At 38.5% G+C, this 23,917-nt stretch overlaps 1 protein-coding gene across 2 annotated transcripts in view; it reads right to left on the reverse strand.

Annotated features, from left to right (window-relative positions):
* Positions 1-259: 259 nt before the first annotated feature.
* GPR65 (G protein-coupled receptor 65) overlaps positions 260-23,917 on the reverse strand; it is a 30,559-nt gene continuing 6,901 nt past the window's right edge. The window contains exons 1-3 of one of the 2 annotated variants that reach the window (XM_070733698.1): positions 7,791-7,891; positions 6,421-6,522; positions 260-1,664 (exon numbers count right to left, since the gene is read on the reverse strand). In XM_070733698.1, coding sequence (XP_070589799.1) covers positions 513-1,517 — 1,005 coding nt within the window. In that variant the 5' untranslated portion in view covers positions 1,518-1,664; positions 6,421-6,522; positions 7,791-7,891 and the 3' untranslated portion in view covers positions 260-512. Of the gene's footprint in view, positions 1,665-6,420; positions 6,523-7,790; positions 7,892-23,917 lie in introns of those variants that run through there. The other variant, XM_070733707.1, reaches the window with a different exon arrangement.

Here is a 23,917-nt window from a genome sequence, read left to right on the forward strand (position 1 = left end):
TTGAAAACACTGTCAACTCTCAAAATTACTTTAGCTGAAGCCATAGTCTTATTACTTTATTTCTTAGTTGCCATACATATGGGGGAAGGGGCAACTAGGGGGTATGGGATAATTTCCTTTTAGGTGGCAGACATAACAATGATAAGGCCTGTGGGAATCAAGGTCGCCTCAATGAGAGCTTGTAACAGCCAGAGGGTGTAGCTGAGCAGCCTACCAGTTACTTGGTTGGTTAATATGACGAGTAACACTAGGTTGGGTGGGGTGAGTGATATATATTTCTTTTATTAGAAGAAAATGCGGGAAATATTTAGAGTTGGTTTCACATTTGAACATACCAATATCATCTGGCAGTTGGTTGATTTCAGGACAAATGAAAGTTTCTTTGCATTTTATTTTGGCAGAGTGCAGCATTAAAGATATATTGAACTCTTCGATACTCCATATATTGGTCAATCGCATCTTTCAGTGTAGTTGAGCAACACTCGGAAGACCGCAAGCCATTTGCTCTTGGATTATATAAATTCTGCAGATTCTGAAACTTTTATGATTTTGTTTTGTGAAACACTGGATTGCTGTGCTTCTGTCCGGCTGACAAAAAAATCGCATTTGAGTATGTTCCAGATATCCGCTCTTCCAGTTTCATTCACAAAACAATAAAGAATTGGGTCAGCTATACAATTTATGCTTGTCAAGGCTGTTGTAATTCTGTAAGGTACAAATAGATAGTTAATAAAATCACATCTACGTGGCTCCAAGATACTGCGCAGAAATAGGACGATGTGATATGGAGTAAAGCAAACAAAAAAGGTTATAATGATGCCTAGTAATAAATGATTGAGTTTCTTCTTGTCACAATCTTGAGTTGCTTGATTATGCTTCACGGCCTGATATATTTTGAGGTAGCAGAAGGTCATGATAGCTAATGGTAATGCATACCCTACACAGATGCGGTAATAATTGAAGTAAGCTTGCCATTGTTGTAGTGGATATATATCATAGCATGAAACATGCCTGGTGTTGCTTTCAAATTCATAGAATAAGATTTTACTATATAAAATCTTAATGTTTGACAGTATTTCAAAAGCCCAAACTAAAAAGGACATTAGCAGGGCAAAACGTCTTGATCGCAAAGACTGGAACCTCAAAGGATGAACTATGGCTAAGTACCTATCCAAGGAGATGCAGGTAAGAAATCCTGCGCTGGTGTAATAATTTAGATATCGAAGAAAAGCAGCTAACCCACAAAGTTGTAGAGAGAAGGTCCAGTTATCGCCATTCTGAGTATAATAAATCCATAATGGTAGTGTCAGTGTGTATAATAGGTCAGCTAATGATAAAAAGAAGAGATAAATGCCCAGCTCATTTTTTTTCTGGATTTGACAGCAGGAAATGTAAAGTGATAATAGATTAGCGGGAATACTGATAATCATCAGGATGCTGTAAAAAAAAGGAAACAATTTTGTATCCAATTTTTCTTTGCCATAAAAGCTACAGTTAATATTATATTCAATGTTCATTGTTAATACTGGGTGACTCAGCTGGGAAGGAAAAGCACAGAAATTTATGTATTTTTCATGACTTTCATAGATGGAAAGCAAGAGAGACAATCAGATATTCCTGTTCTTCGGATTGCAACTATTCAGTTAAAAATTCCATCACTTAGCCTGCAAGATAAAAAGAAAACATCCAATAAGTTATTGAGCTACTTTGGGAAAGGGAACTTTCACAAAATTTCAAAGCCTTTTTTAAAATGATGAAACAATAATAAATCCTCCTCTCCATCCAAACCTGGCAGATTACTTCAAATCCATTTCTTTCTTTCTTTTTCTTTTCTTTTTTAAAAGCTGGATTGTCTATTGAACTACCATGTTTTTGGAATATAAGATGCACCCTTTTCCTCTTTGAAAAAGGCTGAAAATTTGGGCGTGTCTTATACTCTGAATGTAACTTTTTCCCCAGCCCAAACAAGATGCTAACAATCTTTCCAGCTCTTACTGGCTTGGAGGCTCTTTCATTGTTACTCTCTCTGAAGAATGTTTTTCCAGCCCTAAGTCTTTGCAGGCTTTTCTTCATTGCTACTCGCTCCAAATAAGATTATTTTAAGCCCTAACCAGGGGATAAAATAAAGTGTTGAAGCTGACTAGACTAAGGATGCTAAGAAGATGAATAACTGGTAGGCAGATTTCCCCCTCTTATTCCCCTCCCCCAAACTAAGATATGGTACATAAAGGATTGGTGACATAAAAGGGAAAGCAAAATCTCTGAGAGGAAAAAAAACATAGTACATATTGTCCTATGCTTTGGCAGTCCTCAGAATCACATATAAGAACAATCAGAACAGCATTGAAAAGCTTTTTAGCTGCATTGAGTTAAATAGGAGAAGGCATACAAGCAAAATAATCCCATAGGCTGTAGGTTCCTCTTCCTTGAGCTAAAATTTCTGATGCTGGACGAATATCTGTTTGTCTCAACTGTCTCTATAAATAAATTTGCTACTACATTAACTGACTTTCTGCACTAAGCAATGTTTTGGATGATGGCCTATTTCCAACTCAAGGGATACAATGATTCTACTAATTGTTACTGCATTTCATATAATAGGAAGTAAGCGTTCAAAAGGGCCACAAATGAAGGTATGGAGGGTTTGTAGACATCAATGTGTAAGCATTTGTCACTCCAGAATTGGTATACTCTGAAACAAATGTACAAACTGGAGAAAAATGGTCGTTTCCAAACAGCTGAATATTATGAATATTTTGAAAAAAGAGGGCTTTGCTGGGGTAGCATCAATTAATTTTATCTGGAAATAACCTTGAAATATTAACACAGTGCTATTATGGAGAAATACTGCTTGATTGGCTTCTAACAATTTTCAACCTAATAAAATTAGTTAATATAATATAAGCATAGTATACTTTTTTTTGCTATTCCCCACACCCTTACAAATAATGAATCATTTAATTTGAAGTGACCCAATAGGTCATTAAGTCCAACCTATTTTGGAGAAAATAAAAAAATTTGTACCTCCCCCCCCCAAAAGTCCAACCTATTCTAATCTAGAATTCACTACCCCATCTCTGATAGATGACTATTCATTCTTTGTTTGAAAACATCCAGTGAAGAAACCATTCCAGAGTTAAACTATTCCACTGGTTAATAGCTATGACTATCAATAAATTCTTCCTAATATCTAATCTTTACTTCCTTCCTTGAAGTTTTATCTCATTCATTCTAGCCTTATCTTTGGAAGGAGTGAAAATAAGCTCAAACCCTCTGCATTTTGATACTCCTTTAATTGTTTGAAGACAGTTTTCATGTCTCCTTTCAACCTTCTATTCCACAATCTAAGCATACCTAATCTTTTATCTGCTACTTGTAGATTTCTAGTCATCATGGTAGGCCTTTCCTGGACTTACTCCATGTTATTAATGTCCTTTTAAAACAGGGGAGTGCAGAAAAGAGCACAATACTCCCGTTAAGTCTGACTAAGACAGGGTAGAACAGGTTAAGTACTTTCCATAATCTGAATTGTGTGATATTCTTGATCTTCTTAAAGGCGTTGCTGGCCTTCACAACTGCATTACACTGTATATAGAAGTTGAGTTTGAGATCGATTAGTGCAACCAAATCCTTCTCACTTGTTCAACCCTTGAGAATATTTTCCTCATTTTGTATATGTTTCTTTTGTTGTTCTTACCTAGATGCATGGTTTTATATTTATACCTATTATTTCATTATATTTCTTTCTGCTCATTGTCCCCCCTCCTGCTAATTATTAACCAATCCTCCTAACTTTGTATCATCAGCAAACTAGGTAAGCATTCCCTCAAATCCATATTATTTACAAAAATCCACATTGTTACCTTTATTTTTTTTTAAAAAGGATGCTATGAAAAACTTTGTCAAAAGCTTTGCTGGACTCTAAATACCCTCTCTCTGTGGCAACCTAATCAAACAGTCTGTAGGATTGAAGAGTCTTGGTAACCTGTCAGTCACATCCTGAATTGGAACACCTGGAAAGCAACATACCTCACACAATGTCTTGTCAAGTTTATATAGAACAGCTTTGGAATTTGACTAATTATTTCTCCCCCTGTTTTCTTGTTTACCCATTTTAGTAAGCCTTAAAAAATTATTGCATATGACCACAATTAAGATCTTAATCTTCAGTCATTGACCAAAGCAGTCATTAAACAAGATGTCATTTGATGTGATTCCGGCTGAGATTGTTAAGTGATCTTTTGAATTGCTAAATGAAGAGCCAAAGAGTTGCCTACTAGAGGTACTCAGTACTATGTGTAGCTGAATCCCTCTTGTAGGCAACCCTTTTGCTCTCAAAGGGGCTACCTGGCTACCAGGATTTTTACACATAGTGTTTGCAACATGGAGCGTATACAGCACAGGGTGTTTAGAACCTGTCCCCAGAGAGAAGAAATCTCCTTTTGGTTTGGGAGGGAAGGGTTGGTTGCAAATTCCCTGTGTTTCAAATGCTTTGTGCCAAAATCCTGCTTAGATTTCAGCATGGACCTTTTTTGGCCATCTCCCAGAAACCACAAGGAATCCAACACTTTGCAGCCTTTGATTTTCTGAGCAAGATTGCAAATGGTGATCGCATGATCATGGGCTGCTTGGCAACCTGTTGTGTGTTTGAAAGGGTTGCAAAGCACCCATATCATAATCAGGTTGATTAGAGGGTGCTGCAATGGCCAGAACTTCAGTTGTAAGCCCTTTTTTCCCAGCATCATTGTAATTTTGAATGGTTGCTGAACAATGGGCATTAAGCAAGGACTATTTGTATATTTATGAATCTATGAACCTAAGAAAGAATCTGCTTGTATATAAGTAATTCTATATAGCCCAGTGGTGAAATCCAATTTTTTAAATTACCAATTCTGTGGATGTGGCTTGGTGAGCATGACAGAGGAAGGATACTGCAAAATCCCCATTCCCTCCTCACTCCTGGGGGAAGGATATTGCAAAATCTCCATTTCCACCCCACTATGGGGCCAGGCAGAGGTGGTATTTGCCAATTCTCTGAGCTAGTCAAAACTTCCACTACTGGTTCCCCAAAATCTGACAGAACCTGCTGGATTTCACACCTGATGTAGTTCATACAAGGCTGCAAAATGCAGAATCTAAACATCACATATTCCATCCTTTGACATCACTCTTGAGCGCCTGAGAGCTTGACAAATTCTGGCTATGATTGAGATAAATTCCTAGAGGGAATTTTTCAGACTATTTCCTTAATATTAGGGGGGGGGGGGTTCTTGGTATCATAACAATATAACTAATATACATATTGAAATAAATAATTTAAACAGAAATGAATAGAGAAAACATGGAAGTAAAAACCAGGAGCATGTATGTGATGGGAATGGTATGGGAATAGAGGATGAGGAGGCAGAAGCAATTTAAATTTAAATCGTTCTATCTCCAGTGAAATGAATATTTTTGCCTATTCCTGCTATGTGCCTCCTGATTAATTGTATGAATTAACTAAAACAGTTTTACAATTTTTGGTGCAGCTGTTGTTTGCTTCTGTCATATCTAAACCATAGTTAAATTCTTGTCAGCCGCAAATTGGGAAGTCAGGGGAATACAATTCAAGATATCCCACCCCCCAAAGTGGTAAAGTTTGAAATTCAAATTTACTTTTCGCTCTACTTGCAGGATGATTTAAATGAAAATATCAGCTAATCTTCCTGTTGAAATACAGGCTTGATCAAGCCTATTAAAACAACAAGATTAGGAGGTCTGCAATAATAAGTAAAATTAATTTAGTGATTGGTATGATGCAGAATACAGACCACCCAAATGGGATTTTAAATAGCTTCAGGTCAATTGCATGGATCTTTCCTTCCATTTTTAAAATGTTATTTTAGCTATTAAGCAACAAAGAAAATGATGAAATTGTGATTTTACTACTTTTTGTGTTAGATTGTAAATAAAAAGAAAAAGCTAATGGGTGCAGCCTTAAGTTCATACTAGACACTTGGCATCTATATAACATGCAACATATCTTTCTATCTTTTTTCTTACTGAATACCAGACTAAAAGAGGGAAGATTAATCTTTCTTTCTGACCCATCCAGTATGACTGAGAACCCTAAAAAAAAAATCTCATTGCTAAAGACCCAAGTACATGCCTCTGTAGATTTCTCTGGATGATTGAAAATGATTCATTCATAAGTTTCTTCCATTTCCTTCTCCTCTTCTTTATGCTGTCCCCACCCCTTCCTATTGTCAACCACAATTTATGTCAGGCTGACAATTGTTTTTATCATTATTCATGTTTTTTGATGGTCATAAGCCCTAATTGACAGTAGAATGCTCTAAGAATGCTCAGTAAAAGTGCTTGTTTTTCACAGAGAGCAAAGATAGAGATTAAACAGCTTGCATGGGTGGGGTGTGAATCAACCTTGAGCTTGGTGAGAGTTGAATTGCCAAATTTCGGTCAACCGGTCAACAGAAGTTGCTTGAGGTACTGTACTTTAACCACTGCAACACCGCATATCCATTCCTAATTAGGACACCAAAATGATGAAACATGTTAGCAGGTAAAGGGCAGTTTGCTTCGCAACACCATGTCACGTATTTTGTCACTGCCTTCCTCCTCCAAGTTTCTTCCAACTTGGTGAGACAGATTTTATATAGACTGTAAATCAATATCAGAATACAAGACTTTTATGATGAAAATCCCAGGATCAACCCCTGGCATCTACAAAGAGACTTGGGAAAGATATCTGACTGGAATCTTAAACAACTGTGCCATTACTCTAAACCAGAATATATCTGGAATATATCTATAGCCGCCCCGAGTCTACGGAGAGGGGCGACATACAAATAAAATAAATGAATGAATGAATGAATGAATGAATGAACAAACAAACAAACAAATAAATCTGATGTTTGTGTGTTCTATTTGAAATTAATGGAAATGAATTTAAACAAATACTGTACATTGTATGCATTAAGTACACATATTTTTAAATAAAAATAGCTTTTACCAATCCTATATAAGTGTGAAGTTATCATTTGTTAAATTCCCAGCAGTCTAACATGAAAAAACCCAGGAAATGATTTCAAAATGGAGAGTTGCAAATTCTGGGTGATTTGGAGCCATTTTAAACTTTATACATGAAAGTCAAGTCTCTTAGAGCTTGACTCAAATCCTGGGTCTTTGCTATTGTTTCTCTCTGGATTCTTTTCCAATGCCTACAGCCCTAGGACTTCCTGGTGTACGATCAAGGTAGATCCTGATTTCTAGATTTTTTTTCTGGAGCATCCAAACTTGGCTTGGTGCTTTTTCCATTTCCCATTCTTGTCTGCTCGGAGACATGTGGAAACTCACATACAGCTAAAAATAGTGTAACAGGCTTATTATCTAAAAGAAACCAAACTAAACTATTGAAAAACTGTCTCCAAGCCAGACTACATATGGTAGGTCACAACTGCAGTCTCAAATCTATGACCATGAAACATTTCTCACTTCTGCTTTAGATAATTTGATGAAAGACAATCTGCCTGCTTGACTCCTGGCTCAAAGAAGAAAGAAAGAAAGAAATAAAGAAAAGAAGAAAAAAGAAAAAGAAAAAGCTTCAACTTCTTATGTTACAATATATTATTTTATAGTTGATAGCGAAGATCTCTTAACAATGCAAAACTCTATATGGATTCTGAATCATCAGTGAAGTATCACTAACATAATTATACTTAAGAGTCATAGTTCCAATTAATGCAATAGTAATAACTGATACTATAATGGCCAGGGACAAATTTTTTCCTTACCTTTTGAACTAAAGTTGACTATTGTATTTCTCACCCTTTACACAGATTAATCTTCTTGTTCCAAAATTTTAGGAAACCATGCTGTAAGTTCAATTTGAGAAATGTGGTTCTGTTTCTTTGCATCTTTGAGACATCTGATTATATTTGATTCTCACAGACAACAGGAAACTGGTGTGGGCAGAGAAAAAAAAAAGGGGAAGCCATCTAGGGGAGGAGACATTTAGTGCCACTATCCCTACCCCCACATTTTTCAACAAAATTTCCATTTTTTTCTCAGGAGATCTGAGATCTGTGATTTTGCTATACAGAGTTATCTTCATCCATTTTTTCACTTATTTAAACCTCTTTACTGGTAGCTGTCCTGTAACATAGAGGATGTTCTTGTGCAATAATAAAACATGGAAACTTTTTTTAAAAATAAAGTTTTATTAATTTTCTATTGTTACATTAAATTAATAAACATGTTGTCTGGATTATTTTGTTTACCTAACAATACAAATTATATTCCTAATTTTACCCTGTTTTTTCCAGCCATTGATAAAACAAATTCCATGTATGGTAGTATTTTGTATCTTCTTTCTGTTTATCTTGAGTATAAATCTGCCCATTTCTGCACAGCCCAATATCTTCTTAATTATCTCTTCATCTAGGGGTACTTCTTAATTGTTTCAATGCTACAAAAATAAAATCCTCATTGCTGTTAATAGAATGCAATATTAAATATACATTTTATTTATCAAATTTTTCTGGTACTATACCTAAAAGAAAAAGCTCAGGTTTGTGATCTACATGTTTTCCTTACAGCTTTTGTAGCCACCTGTGTATTTTTGCCCATTATTTTTTTTTGCTTTTGCATAAGTCCACCATATATGATAATATGTGCCAGGTTTTTGGTTACATTTCCAACATTTATCAGACATGTTTTTCAGGGGTGGGTTCTGGATCCTTTTGCTGCCAGTTTGCTCAGGATCACGCTATGCGTATAGAATAGAATAGAATAGAATTTTTATTGGCCAAGTGTGATTGGACACACAAGGAATTTGTCTTGGTGCATATGCTCTCAACGTACATAAAATAAAATATACATTTGTCAAGAATCATGTGATACAACACTTAATGATTGTCATAGGGGTCAAATAAGCAATGAAGAAGCAATATTAATAAAAATCTTAGGATATACGCAACAAGTTACAGCCATACAGTCAACATGGGAGGAAATGGGTGATAGGAATGATGAGAAAAACTAGTAGAATAGAAGTGCAGATTTAGTAGAAAGTCTGACAGTTTTGAGGGAATTATTTGTTTAGTAGAGTGATGGCGTTCGGGAAAAAAACTGTTCTTGTGTCTAGTTGTCTTGGTGTGCAGTACTCTGTAGCGACGTTTTGAGGGTAGGAGTTGAAACAATTTGTGTCCAGGATGCGAGGGGTCAGTAAATATTTTACCCGCCCTCTTTTTGACTCGTGCAGTATACAGGTCCTCAATGGAAGGCAGATTGGCAGCAATTGTTTTTTCTGCAATTCTGATTATCCTCTGAAGTCTGTGTCGGTCCTGTTGGGTTGCAGCACCAAACCAGACAGTTATAGAGGTGCAGATGACAGACTCAATGATTCCTCTGTAGAACTGAATCAGCAGCTCCTTGGGCAGTTTGAGCTTCCTGAGCTGGCGCAGAAAGAACATTCTTTGTTGTGCTTTTTTGATGATGTTTTTGATGTTAGGTGACCATTTTAGGTCTTGAGATATGATAGAACCTAGAAATTTGAAGGTCTCTACTGTTGATACGGTGTTGTCTAGTATTGTGAGAGGTGGAAGGGTGGAAGGGTTTCTCTTAAAGTCTACCACCATTTCTACGGTTTTGAGTGTGTTCAGTTCTAGATTGTTCTGGTCACACCACAAGGATAGTTGTTCAACTTCCCGTCTGTATGCGGATTCATCATTGTCTCGAATGAGTCCGATCACTGTTGTATCATCTGCAAACTTCAGTAGTTTAACAGATGGATCATATGAGATGCAGTCATTAGTGTATAGAGAGAAGAGAAGTGGTGAGAGTACACAGCCTTGGGGGGCACCTGTGCTAATTGTACATATATCTGATGTGATTTTTCCTAGCTTCACCTGCTGCTTCCTGTCTCTTAGGAAGCTTGTGATCCACTTACAAGTGTGTTCAGGTACCGCTAGCTGATTTAGTTTGGTTAAGAGAATGTCCGGTACGATGGTATTGAATGCTGAACTGAAGTCCACAAAGAGGACCCTGGCGTAGGTCATTGGAGATTCAAGATGTTGAAGGATGTAGTGTAGAGCCATATTAACAGCATCATCTGTTGATCTATTTGCTCGGTATGCAAATTGCAGGGGGTCTAACAGTGGATCCGTGATGGCTTTCAAATGGAACATCACTAGCCTTTCAAAGGTTTTCATAACTACAGATGTTAGAGCAACTGGTCTGTAGTCATTCAGTTCCTTGATGGAGGGCTTCTTTGGCACTGGGATGATAGTCGAGCGTTTGAAGCAGGAAGGAACATAGCACAACTCTAGTGATTTGTTGAAGATTTGGGTGAAGATGGGGGCCAATTGGTCAGCACAGACTTTTAAGCAAGGAGGAGTTATCTTGTCTGGGCCTGGTGCTTTTCCAGGCTTCTGTCTGAGAAATAGATCTTTCACTTCCTTTTCTGTGATCACTAGGGGTTGTAAACACAATGGGATGGGTTCAGTTGTAGAAGATTTAGCTGTTGTTGGTGTGTCTGGGATGGAGGTTGTGCACATAAGTGGTTGAGGCTTCTTTTCAAACCTGCAGTAGAACACATTCAGGTCATCTGCCAATTGCTGATGTCCTTCAGCTTGGGAAGGTGGTTTGCTGTAACAGGTGATGTTTTTGAGAGTTTTCCACATGTTTGCTGGTTCATTTGTTGAGAATTGATTCTTTAGCTTTTCAGAGTAGTTCCTTTTTGCTGCTCTGATCTCCCTTGTTAATATATTTCTGGCCTGATTGTACAGCATTCTATCACCTTTTCTGTAGGCTTCCTCTTTGGAATGACGTAACTGTTTGAGTTTGGCTGTGAACCAAGGTTTATTGTTACTGTATATTTTCAAGTTCCTGGTTGGTACACATAGGTCTTCACAGAAGCTGACATATGATGTTACAATATCTGTGAGTTCATCTAGATCTGCAGAGGTGTCTTTAAAAATATTCCAGTCTGTGCAGTCAAAGCAAGCCTGTAGCTTTAACTTTGCTTCCTCAGTCCAAGTCCTCACTGATTAAATTATTGGTTTTGTGGCTTTAAATCTTTGTTTGTAAGCAGGTACAAGGTGAATCATGCAATGATCAGAATGGCCCACAGCTGTTCTTGGTAAAGCCCTGTATGCATTTTTTACAGCTGTGTAACAATGGTCTAAGATATTATTGCCTCTGGTGGGACAATTGACATGTTGAAAGTATTTTGGTAGCTCATCTCTTAAGTTTGCCTTGTTAAAATCTCCCAAAATAATGGCCAGTGAATCAGGGTATTTGGCTTCAGCCTCCATAATCTGATCAGCTAGGGTTTTTAGTGCCTTTTGTACAGATGCTTGGGGAGGGATGTAAATTGTAGAAATTAAGAAGGAATGAATCTCACGAGGAGAATAAAAGGGTTTGCAATTAATAATTAAAGACTCCAAGTTTTCATCACAGAACTTTTGTATAATGGTGATATTTTGTATAATGTATAATGGTATGTGCCCGCAACAATCAAAAAATAGGTTCTGCACATGTGCAGAAGCAAAATCCAAGATGGCAGCATCCATGACAGAACCGGCTCTGTGATGTCATCACCGAGTTACTAACCCAAATAGGCTTCTTAACTTCTCAAATAGGCTATTATATCCATCCTAAGATAAAATGCAAGAAATAATATAAGGGCAGACTAGATGGACCGTGAGGTCTTTTTCTGCCGTCAATCTTCTATGTTTCTATGTTTCTTTAACTGCAATTCAACACATACAGATGTGCTTGCCCAATAATGCTCATTGTCAAAGGTTCTAGCCTAAGTAAGTTTTAGAGCATTTTAAGGAATGAGAATAATATTATTTTACCAGTGTATGACTAATGTAGAAACAGCTCAGTTCTGCTTCAAAGAAAAAATAGCAGAATTCCACCCAATTCACAGAAATCAAAAAGAAGCATTTCTTTTAAATAATACACTGCCTCCAAGTTTATATCTGGGGGAAAAAGTTTGTAAAAATCATAGTCTGCTTAGAGCTATTACTATATCAGCTCAAGTCCACAATGAAATATGCTGTTGTCTGGAACATTCCTATTTATTATACTCCATTCCACCCCTCATTCTCTCAAGTCATTCACATTTTGTAGGATTTTCCTAATAATTACATTTAAAAAATATACTTTCATCTTTTTATGTTCTCAGCTTTTACAAAACCAGCGGTGAAGATATTAGTACTATGTCAGGCTCCAAATTCAGGCCTGACATTGATTATTTTATTTATAGAAGTTATGGGCTTCTCCAATTATCCAGATGCTAAGTGTCACAATACTCTCCATATTGATAATCTGGATCAAAAGAAATATATAACATGTAAAAATTTAAGCCAAGAACAGTCTAAACTCTACCCTTGGATTACCCACAGTTGACCTATCCAGATTCCTAAGAGATTAGTAAGGGGCCAGTTCAAGTGCACTAGAGTGCCTTCCGTTCCCTGTCCTATTGCTCTCCTATATCTCCTATACCTTTCTTCTATTCCTATATCTCTTCTATTCTTTCATTGATATGTTCTATTCCTATAACTTCTCTTCTATTCTTTCTTAGATATATTTTACTATGAGTATATCCTCTATAACCTTCATCATGTATTTTACTATGTGTATACCCACTAAAACCTCATTGTGTATTGGACAAAATCAATCAATTAAAATAAAATAAATTATAAGAACATAAGAAAAGCCATGCTGAATCGGGCCAAAGCCCATTGAGTCCAGCTTTGTGTGTCACACAGTGGCCCACCAAGTGTACATGAGATCTTGAGCAATCATGAAGGCAAAACCCTCCCTTTCCCTTGACCCGCAACAAATGGTGCCCCCCAAAATCCTGCCTGCCTCAACTAACACAGAGGCAGCACTTGGACATCTGTATAAATAACCATTGATACATTTGGCATCCATGAATCATGTGCATGAATCATTATGTGTACCAAAATTCCAAAAAAAACCAACATTGTGAAACTGGTTAGAATGCAGTGTTGCAGGCTAATTGTGCCAATTGCCAGCAGTTTGATTCTCACGGGCTCAAGGTTGACTCAGCCTTCCATCCTTTTGAGGTGTGTAAAATGAAGACCCAGACTGTTGGAGGCAATACGCTGACTCTGTAAACCAATTAGAAAGGGCTGTAAAGCAGTGTGAAGTGGTATATAAATCTAAGTGCTATTGCTACTTTAAAAATTGCTCATCCAGAGGATAGCCATACCAATACCATCAGATATGTATTTATTTGTATTCATTTACTGTATAGAATTCATACGGCTGCCAGTGTCAAATACATAATTCTGGGTGGCAAATAATTCTTAAAAACAGAGTAATAACAATATAACAAAACAGCCAAGTCATCACCAAATTCTTGAAGACCAGGAGAAAGGAAGCCATCCAAATATCTGGTCCAGAGGTGGGTTCCTCCTGGTTCGCACCAGTTCTATAGAACCAGTAGTAACCAGTGGTGTCATCATGGAGCTGGTTCTGTTGGTAAGGGTCCATGGATGCCACCATCCTTTTGGGGGATTCCTTTTTGGGTTGTGGTTTTTTATTGAGAGGGAATTTTTTTGCTTGGTTCTGCTTCTGTGCATGTGCAGAAGCCGAGTTTTCAAATTTGCAAAGAGCAGGGAAATTTGGGTGCTGCATCTTCAAATTGATGCTGCAGATTTATGTGCCACCAAATTGTTTTTGACTCCTGGAGATCACATACAGTTGATAGATTTTCTTCATGATGACATGAAACCCAGATTAAGATCTGTCTTTCAAAGGTCAAATTTCCGACAAACAACTAATTTCTGTAGCTTCTAGCAGAATGCTTCACTTCTTATTTAGATTTCTTAAGAGTTGATGATTCATAGTTGTAATTGTGTGAACTGACTTTGTGGCCTGAAAGTTAGGAAAAGGAACAATCACAATCTTTGTTCTTGAAGACTGAGAAGAATTAGATACTAACATCTCATATTCTGCATTCAGTTCACAATAATAATTTTGGTCATGACTTTGAATTTAACCGGCTTAAACTGGTTTAAAAATCTGGTGCATTTTTTTCTTTTGGTACTGCCTTGCCTAATGAAGAATTCTGGAGGCTTAACATCATGCACATCATTTTTTGTGGATACTGATAAAAGTATCACTCCCTTCTAAATCTTGAATATTTTTCTCCTATGGACCAATAAAGCTGCAAATGAGTTTTCTGAAAAAATATTGCTGGGAAGTAGTACAACAGCATTGGAAATTGTCTCATTTCACCAAGCCAAGGTGCATGTCTATTAATTACAATAAACAATATACATTTATCTATATGCTACTAAAACTTTTCTTCCTGTAGCCTTTAATTGGGTGAAAGGGTGCATCACATGGCAACAATTTTTGAACCAGAGTACCTCGAATAGGCTAACTTGCAAAGTGCACCCAAAATCTGGAACCCATGTTTCCAATGGAATTGAAATTTGTCAAATTTTAGGACTTAAAAATAATAAAAGAATTTATGACATAATACAAAATGTCATAGCAAATTTTCCAGGCTGGTGTTTGACTGTTCTATACAATTCAGCATGGGTTATTTTCAAGACACATACATCTTTAAATGTGTCTCAGCTTTTCCAACGAAGGCAGAACATCAGAAGGTCTGTCATTGTTGAAGGCATTCTGGTAAGGAAATGTCTCTGAAACAATGATCCAATGGGGTCATAGGTTGTCTATTATAAAATAAAATTGCATATTGCTAGAAATATAGATGTGAAAATTCAAAGCCCAGAGTCTTAGAACAGAAATTCAATACATTCAGTGGTTGCTTCCGGTTCGGACTGGTTCTTAGAACTGGTAGCGGTGGTGGCAGGAGGCTCCGCCCACCCACCTAGGATGCTTCTGTGCATGAGCAAACCAGTAGTAAACTAACTACTGAATACACCCACTAATGCACTATTGAAGGCCAGACATAATTTTTTTTTAATCAGAATCAGAAAATTTCACAACTACTGTACTTCTAACTGAGAATAGATACATTAAAAATAAAATTAAGTAAATGGTAAGTTTTCTGCCCTTTATGATATTAAGGTAATTTGCCTCACTCAACCGAAAGCAGATTCTAGTTTGTGATGTTCTAAATTTCTTTAGAATATAATTTTTGCCAGCACAGCACCACCTGCAGCTCATCACTTGATGCTGCTTCCATGAACCAAATCGAACAAAAAATATTTGTCTATGTAGTTTGCTTTGGGTTCACTGCACACGTCTCTTTCTCATTTGACATACAAGTGCTGAGACTTAGTAGTGGATTTTTCTCACTCATTTAGGGACCAAAATGAATGGCCTTCATCTGATATATGTCATAAATTACATATACTCAGGGGTGGCCTACTTTCTGGACGGGGGGAGTGCAATGGGGTAGCAAAAATGGAGCTCCACCCCAGAGCTCTGAATTTGCACTGAAAGATGTTGAAAGAAAATGCAGGGCATCCTGCATAGGTCACGCCCACAGTGTGGTAGTAAAAATTTTGATAGCCCTTCACTGCATATACTGCAGTCGCAGGATTAGGACAATTGGCAGCCTCCTTATCCAAAATAAGCTTATTTTGAAAACAAATGTCATTTATTTTAGTTGTTATAATAAACAAGTCTAGACTTTATTGAGCCAGTTCTATAGATTTTGGCTAGGGCTGTGATGGAGATCCTGCGGCACGTGGAGAGCATGCAAGGTGTTGCCCTCTCTGCTCCAGTGTGCATGTGTTCACTGGCCAGCTGATTTAGGCCTTCCGGAGAGGCACTGCTTGCTGGTATGGAAAGGAAAAAAAGAGCCAAATTAGGCAGTACTCTCCTCACCTAGGTCCCTCTGAATGATTATGATTAAGATTGATTATGATTTATTAAACGTGTATGCCGCCCCTCTCTGGAGACTCAGGGTGGCTCACAACAGTGATGAAAACAGTGCATGGCTCTCCCTATGTAGCCTTCCTGATGAGCTATGCCAGCATTCACCCACCTAGAAGGAGCCTGTCCTCCAATAGGAGGAAAGAGGACCTGCTCTTTCTTGTACAAATGAACTGGGGGCGCAAAAAGTACCTGCATTCTGTTATCAGGTCTGACCCCCCCCCTCCAAGACCAACAAGACACTGCTACCTAGGTGCAGAGGGGCATGAAGAGCCGGTAATAAACAGCATGCAGGTAGAGGGGAAGAGCTTTTCATGCTCCCAGCTCATTCGAAAGCAGGTACTTGGAAGAGCTCAGAGGGTGGCCTCCCTTTGGGTGGCCGATCAATATTGGATCCCATAATTCAGCATAGAGGCTATGTAAGGAGACCCGTTCAAAGGGACCTGAGTGGGGCGAGTCCTGCCTAATTTGGCTGCATTTTTTTCCTCTCCAGACCAGCTCAAAGCAAGCGTTGCAAGCAGTGGCACAAGAGTTGCTGAAGTTTGTTCACTGTTTGCTTGGAACTGGTCTGGAAAGGAAAAAAGCCCCTTGTGGGGAGGAGGGAAACCCCAGCCTGCTGTTCCTGCTGTCCCCATCTCTTTGCTCCTGGCAGTGGCAGTTGTCACACCGCAGCTGCAGTAAGTGGTAAGAGGGGCACTTCCCCGGCAGCTGCAGGGGCACTGGCCAGGAATTCTCCCTTAGAAGAAGGCACCAACATTTGCGGGTGTAAACATTTGCTTGTGCAAATGGCCATGCTGGACACTTCTCAGAGCATAAGGCTGGCAGGAGGATGAGGAGCAGATATGGCAGGCTGTTTGTGTTGGCAAAGCTTGGTGTAGGAAGCTTTCCAGGCCCAAAATGAGCTGGGGGGTCATGTGCAAGTGGTACGTGTGAAAAAGTGCATGGGGCTAGTCATATGCGTATGCATAGGGGTGAGTGCCTTACTTTGCGGTGCCAGCACAATTGCGTGCGCACGCACACACACACATGCACACACACACACTTTTGGCACGCCACCAGAAAAAGGTTTGCTATCACTGGGCTAGGGAGTAGGTCTTACTTTTGCTCACTGGAAGATTCTTCTAAGGAAGATTGCTCAAGATTGTTGTCTAATTAAAGTGATACTAGGTAGGGTTAAAAACCTAGATCTAGACATATTGAATAATTAAAATGGGGAAACAAGTCACATTTTGCCACATAGGTCTGTCTGATTCATCTTTTATAACCTGCATGTAACAAAGCATAAATAGATTAGAAGCAATTATCTTTCAGTCTTTGACACAAGATCCGTATGATTTCAGGCCAAAGAAATGTTATTGACTATTTTGCTTCAGATAGCCATAATGTTGTATACCTTTTGTGAACATTTTTGAGAATTATTTGGTCTGTTTTTTTACTTTTTGGGACCCCACCGCAGTAATATGCTGATATAATTAGAAAAATAAACCCGGTGTAGATATGCTGGTACACCAAAGAGGGGAAGTCCCTCATGATGTGTGGGAACACTTTGGAAAATTTTCAGGTATTTATTATTTTTTAAATAATCCATTTTCTTTCACACAGTTTCATAATAAATTTCCACTGGGAATTTATTACCAAGCAATTAAATAAATATTTAGAATAGACACATGCAAAACAATGGAATAGAAAAGAGGATGCTACTAGTAACTATCTTTTTTATATATGAGATGAAAAAAAAGTAATTTTTAGGTGTATCTCAGGGCAGCTGAAGGTGTGAAACATGATAATCTGTTCTTGGCTAGCTTGAGAAGGAAATAAGAGAAGACCATTGCGGTGGAAGTGAAATAACACACATACAACAGTATGGGTTATATGGATCACTTTATTAATTTATTATTTATTGCTGTCAGTCATAGACCTGCACAGATGGAAAGAGGGACGGAAAATCCAGTCAATAACCTTTCTAAGCAACTAAGGGCGAAAGCTCTTTGTGGATAAAGGGGAGGGATCCCCTAACTTGCTGATGGTTCTCTACATAGTTTGGACTTCAAACTCAGAAATATGATTGCATCCATATTATCTCCAAATAACTTAAAGAACCTCAGATGCATTTTAAATTTGACTAAGAATGGTTCGGAGGTGGAAAGATTGATCAGCACCCAGAAGCCCAATAGGATACTGAATTAAGTGAAGCATAAGGTGACTGTGTCTTGTGATTTTGCTGCTAACTTCTCCATTGACTCTGCTTGTCAGAAGCTGGTTGTGAAGAGTGTCCTTAGCAAAATACGCTTTTTTCAGTAGGCAATTGAACTTTCTTGTTTTTCTTTGAAGAGTTCAGCTTGTCATCCAAGATGCTTCTTCAGTTCTGTGAAGCTTCTTGGTTGAAAAGTGAAACATCTTAAAAACAAAACAAAATAAAACACAACACAACACAACATAACACAAAAAGACCCAGAATATCCAGTTGCCTTCTTCAATCAACACCCTTTGCATGGTGTGGGAGTGTGAATGGATTTCCAGAAAAATTGCAGACTACAGGAACCATTTGCACTTCAGTTTGGGATACAGACAAAACAGATTCATCTCCAACAGCTTGTCTTCAACAGTATCTTCAACAGTCTTCAACATTGTCTTCAACAGTGAAGGGACACATGGCAAAAATCACCCTGTAGACCAGAATACTGTACTCCATATCCATTTGCTCTACTCAGGTGACCCTGACAACATAGATAAACTTCCAAGTGGCTTCAACAATTCTCTAAAAGAATACAAATGACCAGCTGTTTGGAAGGAATATAAATCTTCCATTTCCCACCATCGAGAGCCAGCTGAAGAAGCTTCTTGGAAGAGAAGCGAAACCTCTTTGAAAAAAACAAGGAAGCCCAATTGCCTCTTGAAAAAGCACCTTTGGGACAACCATAACCTGGCTGACTGAGAATCTCCATAGACTGTGAATATAGGATGCTATAATGGTAGTAAATACCTGTTGGCTATAAAGCCCAAACATTTCCATCCTGTTCCTATAGGGATACTATAACCATTTTAAGTTCGAGGAGTAGTCATAAGTTATTTTTTCAGCACTAATTTTGAATGGTTGCTAAATAGGGCAGTTATTAAGTGGGGACTATCTGTATTACTATTATTACTATATTATTAATATTTGAATGTTTCTGTGCATACTAATACAACTACTGACATATCATTTGTACTGTATACACCAGTGTTTTCTTCTTACAGAACCTGTAAGAATAACTGGTTAATGTATCTCTCACAACAGTCTATCCACATTTACAGATAGCACACATGGAAATCTTTGCATTCTAATCATACAGGAGTTATTATTAGACATCCACAGAACATAATTGACTCTGTATTAATGCTGGCATTTATGCTAGCTTGGATAAGCTTGAGATTTAATCAGCAAGAAAACAAACTAAACCAAACCCTAAAACAACAAAGCAAAAATCCAACAAAACCTCAAAATTCTAGAGTTACTATGATTAAGTGTTGGAGATTGAAGAGGACAACCTTAAGAACCTAGAAAGTACTTTACATATTTATTTGCCAATGCAGTATACAGTATGTCACAGAAGTGAGTACACCCTCTCAGATTTTGTAAATATTTAAGTATATCTTTTCATGTGACAACACTGAAGTAATGACACTTGGCTACAATGTAAAGTAGTGAGTATACAGCTTCTATGATAATGTCATTGTTTGGGCATTATCATTGTGCTGGGAATGTCATAGTCTACAGCAGTGGTTCTCAACCTGGGTAGCCTAAGACCATAGGAAAAGACAAATTTCCCATGGTGTTAGGAACTAAAGCTTCTATTTTGGCATCTTGGAGCATATTTTTACAATCTGACCAATCAGGCATTTACAGTGGGGGTGTCCCTTTGACCTTCCTGCCAATCAGCTTAAAGCTATGTTTGGAGAATTAGTGCTAGACTTATGGTTGGGGGGTCACCACAACATGAGGAACTGTATTAAGGGGTCGTGGCATTAGAAAGGTTGAGAACCGCTGGTCTAGAGCGACATGAGTGCTGCCGGCACTGGGGAGCTACAGTTCATTGAGGGAACCATGAATGCCCACATATACTGTGACATACTGAAGCAGAGCATGATCCACTCCCTTTAGAGACTGGGCCACAGGGCAGTATTCCAACATGATAATTGTTAAATCCTGGCTTACAACCGCACCGGCTGCTACTTGATTGGTTGAACTTAAACAGCCAGCACGCAGGAGACTTGGGTAGTTTTTACTGGTTCTTCCCCCAGGCAGCCTCCTTATAAATAGTGAAGCTGTCAGCCCCATTTCCGTTGTTAACTATTTAAGCTGAGTCTTTGAATAAACAGCTATTTTTATGCAAAGCCGCCTCTGCCTTTTTCCTTTGAGCCAGCTGACTTCCGGCTCTAACAATAGCAACCCCATACACATCTCCAAAATGACCACTGCCTGTTCTGTCTGGGTTCCCCCAGACATCAACACCAACTAAAAAGAGTATCCAGACACGCTGGTAAAAAGCAAAGTCATTTTATATCTTTGAAAACAAACACAGATAACAAAAATTGTTCTTACAAACTGGAATGCTATGAAGCTTCACAGAAGAGTCACGACGGCCAGACAATACAACAGGCTTCTTGCTGGCACACACACCACTGTAGATAAGAAAACCCACGCCTCCCCCAAGTTTTCAGCCTTCGAGGCCAAAAGCCAGAATCAGAGACGCCAAGGATCGAAGCAAGGTCACAGGACTCCCAAAAGATAACTCTCCACAATACAGGAAGGGCGGGCCTGCCTTTTCAACCTTTCTGAGGAGAACCACACCCAAACCCAGCTGTTGCCTATTAGGGATGGAAATACCTGGCTAATTGTCCCCTTCGTTGTGCTGCCCTTCTCTGCCTCATATCTATGATGGCTTGTGCGTTCTCATCTAATGATTCCAGGCTACTCGCTGGGGAGAGCTCCCCCCCCCGGGGTCTCAGGCTGTTCTCCCTCCTCCTCGTCCTGACATTCCTCTTCCCCGTCTGCCTGGTCCTCCTCCTGTTCCTCGTCCTCCCCCTCTGAGCATGGAGCCGGCAGAGTTCCAGCCGTTCCCTGAGGAGCCTCAGGCTGAATCACAACACTGCCTTGCTAAAGAAGCTGAGGGTAAAGGTGATGGATTAAGTAAGCATGTCTCCAGACCTAAATCCTATTGAGTATCTGTGGGGCATCCTGAAATTTAAGGTGGAGGTGTGCAAGGTCTCTTACATCCATCAGCTTCCTGACATCATCCTGGAGGACTGCAGTGTAAGAGGACTGCAGTGGCAACCTGTGAAACTCTGGTGAACTCTTTGTTCAAGAGGGTTAAGGCAGTGTTGGAAAATAATGGAGGCCACACAAATTATGGATACTTTGGGTCCCATTTGGACATTATCACTTAGGGGTTTACTCAGTTTTGTTGCCAGTAGTTTAGACATTAATCATTCTGTGTTGCATTATTTTGAGGGGACAGCACATTTACACTGTTATACAAGATGTATGCTCACTACTTTACATTGTAGCCAAGTGTCATTTCTTCAGTGGTCACATGAAGATATGCTTAAATATTTACAAAATGTGAGAGACTGTACCCCTGTGACATAGTGTATATTGCTTCTCTGCTGCACAATGCATGCTCTCAAGTGGATTTTATGCTGTAGTTCCTGAGTCATCTACCATGTGCTCTGTGGCCACCTAACTTGCTTTTTCAGCTCCCAGAGTTTGTACCTTTTCAGTTCCCAAAGTTTGTACCTCAAGGAGTCATTTGTGAAGAATGACAGAAATTAGAAGTGATTATGTGAATAGTCTTACTAAGTCCCACATTTCAGGGCATCAACAAATTATTTGTGGGATTAATCACCAACCTGCACACGTCCTCTTGAACTCCAATTTGATCAATAGACCTTTTCAGAAGACTATTCTAATAGATCCACGACTACTACATCAATGATATGTAACCACTACATAATCATAGCCAAATAATGGTTCATCACAGGATTAAGGCATTCCCAATCATCAAACAGAATAAAATGTTAAACCTCTGTGATTTGTACTGTGTCTTGCTCAGGATAAATTTAAAGTTATCATTGCTCTGTGATTTCTGGAGCTGTGCAAGACAAACAAACTCAAAATGGTTGGTAAAGGACTCCACACCATGAAGCCGAAAGCATGATAATGGGTTATTAAGGGTTTGGAAACAAAACTACAGAACCAGATAATCAGTGGGAATTGATCAAAGCGGAAACCATAGAAAACATCTATTGTACATTCTGAGAAGGTTCCTGACCCTAAGCAAAACATTCAAATCACAATACATCATCCTAAAAGAATCTACATTATTCATGCACGATGAAAAACAAAAAGGATACATAATGATACATGCTTTAAAGCACCACTGGTATTTTAGTAAAGCACTATACACTTAAAACGCATTCTGATAAATAGTTAAATTAAGATTACTGTAAGTGCTTACAGATTGGTTATCTTATAATACTTCAATACCTGCTATTTCAAAATCTTCTTTCCCAAGACAGAATCCTTTCGGTGATGTGTTCAAGGCAACCAGATTTCAGAAGTTACTGTATGACTTACTGACAACTATATATTTACTTTATTTATTATTAAAGTTCAATGCCACCCATCTCACCAAGGCTACTCTTGATGAATATACATATCTGATGACTGTACACATCTGCATTTAAAATAGGTGGGAATACTGTGTTCAGACTTCCGGTTTGGTGGAGATCGCGGCGGGACGTGTCTGGCAGGGCTCTGCCAGGCGATCCCTTCTACCCCCTCCGAAGGTCGCATCTGCGATCGGATCGGGCCTGGATGGCCCGATCCATGAACAGGGGGCTCTCCTCTGCCCGAGGACCCATCGCCAGGACTCCGGAGGCAGCGGTTCGCCCCGCAGCTTCGGAGACGGGAGAACCGCTCCTCTTTGCTTAAGAGGACCGGCCAGCGCCTTCTCCCCTCACTCAGCGGGAAGAAGAAAAAGTTTAAGAAGTGAAAGTACAAAACATCCTCATTGAAAAAGAATATAGCAGAGAAAGGACCTAAGGTAAAAATTTTCATTGTGTTTCGTGTTCAAAAGCAGAAGATCGTGAAAGCTTTAAGTAAAAGTTTTTTTTCTTCAGGGCGAAAGTGAAAGTTTTTCCCTGTTTGAACTCATCCGCAAATAACAGCCGGACCTAATTTTTTTTACTTTTACTTTTCCATCTTGAACGTGAACTTTGGAACCTATAAAATAATTTCCTGACTTTATGGTTTAACAAAATAGCTTAAATCTGACATGACTATTTAGAAAATTTTAACTGCTAAAGGAAATTCCTAGTGATGATCAGAATTTGTTTTTGATAGACTCTTAAAATCATAATGTTCTGGGCTTAAATTTTGAAGCGGAGGAACACAGTCTTGCTGCCTTTTTTTTTCTTTTTCTTGTTGCTCTTTTTCACAACATGAAATAATTTAATAACTATGAACTAAATGGAATTTAGAAGAGATTGAAATCACTTCTTTTTTGGATTACTTATTGTTGGATTAACCTATTTGGATTACTTGCTGAGCCTTTCTGGATTATTTGCTGACTCCTTTTGGATTATTTGCTGAGAATTCTTTTGTTTAATATCTGCCCTGCTGCACGGAAATTAACTTGACTCCATCTTGGGATCTGTTTCTTTGTTCCTGCCTTGAATTTGGAAAATAAACTGACTTCATTTCGAATACAAGCAAGCCTTTGATTTGTTTTACTCTTTGAACCCTGAATTGAAATCAAATACAACTTCACCCTCTGAGACTTGGATCTTCATCTCTACTCTCTAGCAAAATTACAGGATTTATAAGAAGAACTTAAGTATACAATATTGCTATTGTGTCTTTGAATAATTATTTGTTTTCTTCCTGACTGTCCTTTGACTTTCTTTTCTATTCCTGGGTATTTTTATTATTAGAAGAAGTTTAGCTTGAACTATATGCATTGTTAATAACCCTTGGGTTCCTGCT

This window comes from Erythrolamprus reginae, chromosome 1, assembly GCF_031021105.1.
Source record: "Erythrolamprus reginae isolate rEryReg1 chromosome 1, rEryReg1.hap1, whole genome shotgun sequence".
Classification (NCBI taxonomy): Eukaryota; Metazoa; Chordata; class Lepidosauria; order Squamata; family Dipsadidae; genus Erythrolamprus; species Erythrolamprus reginae.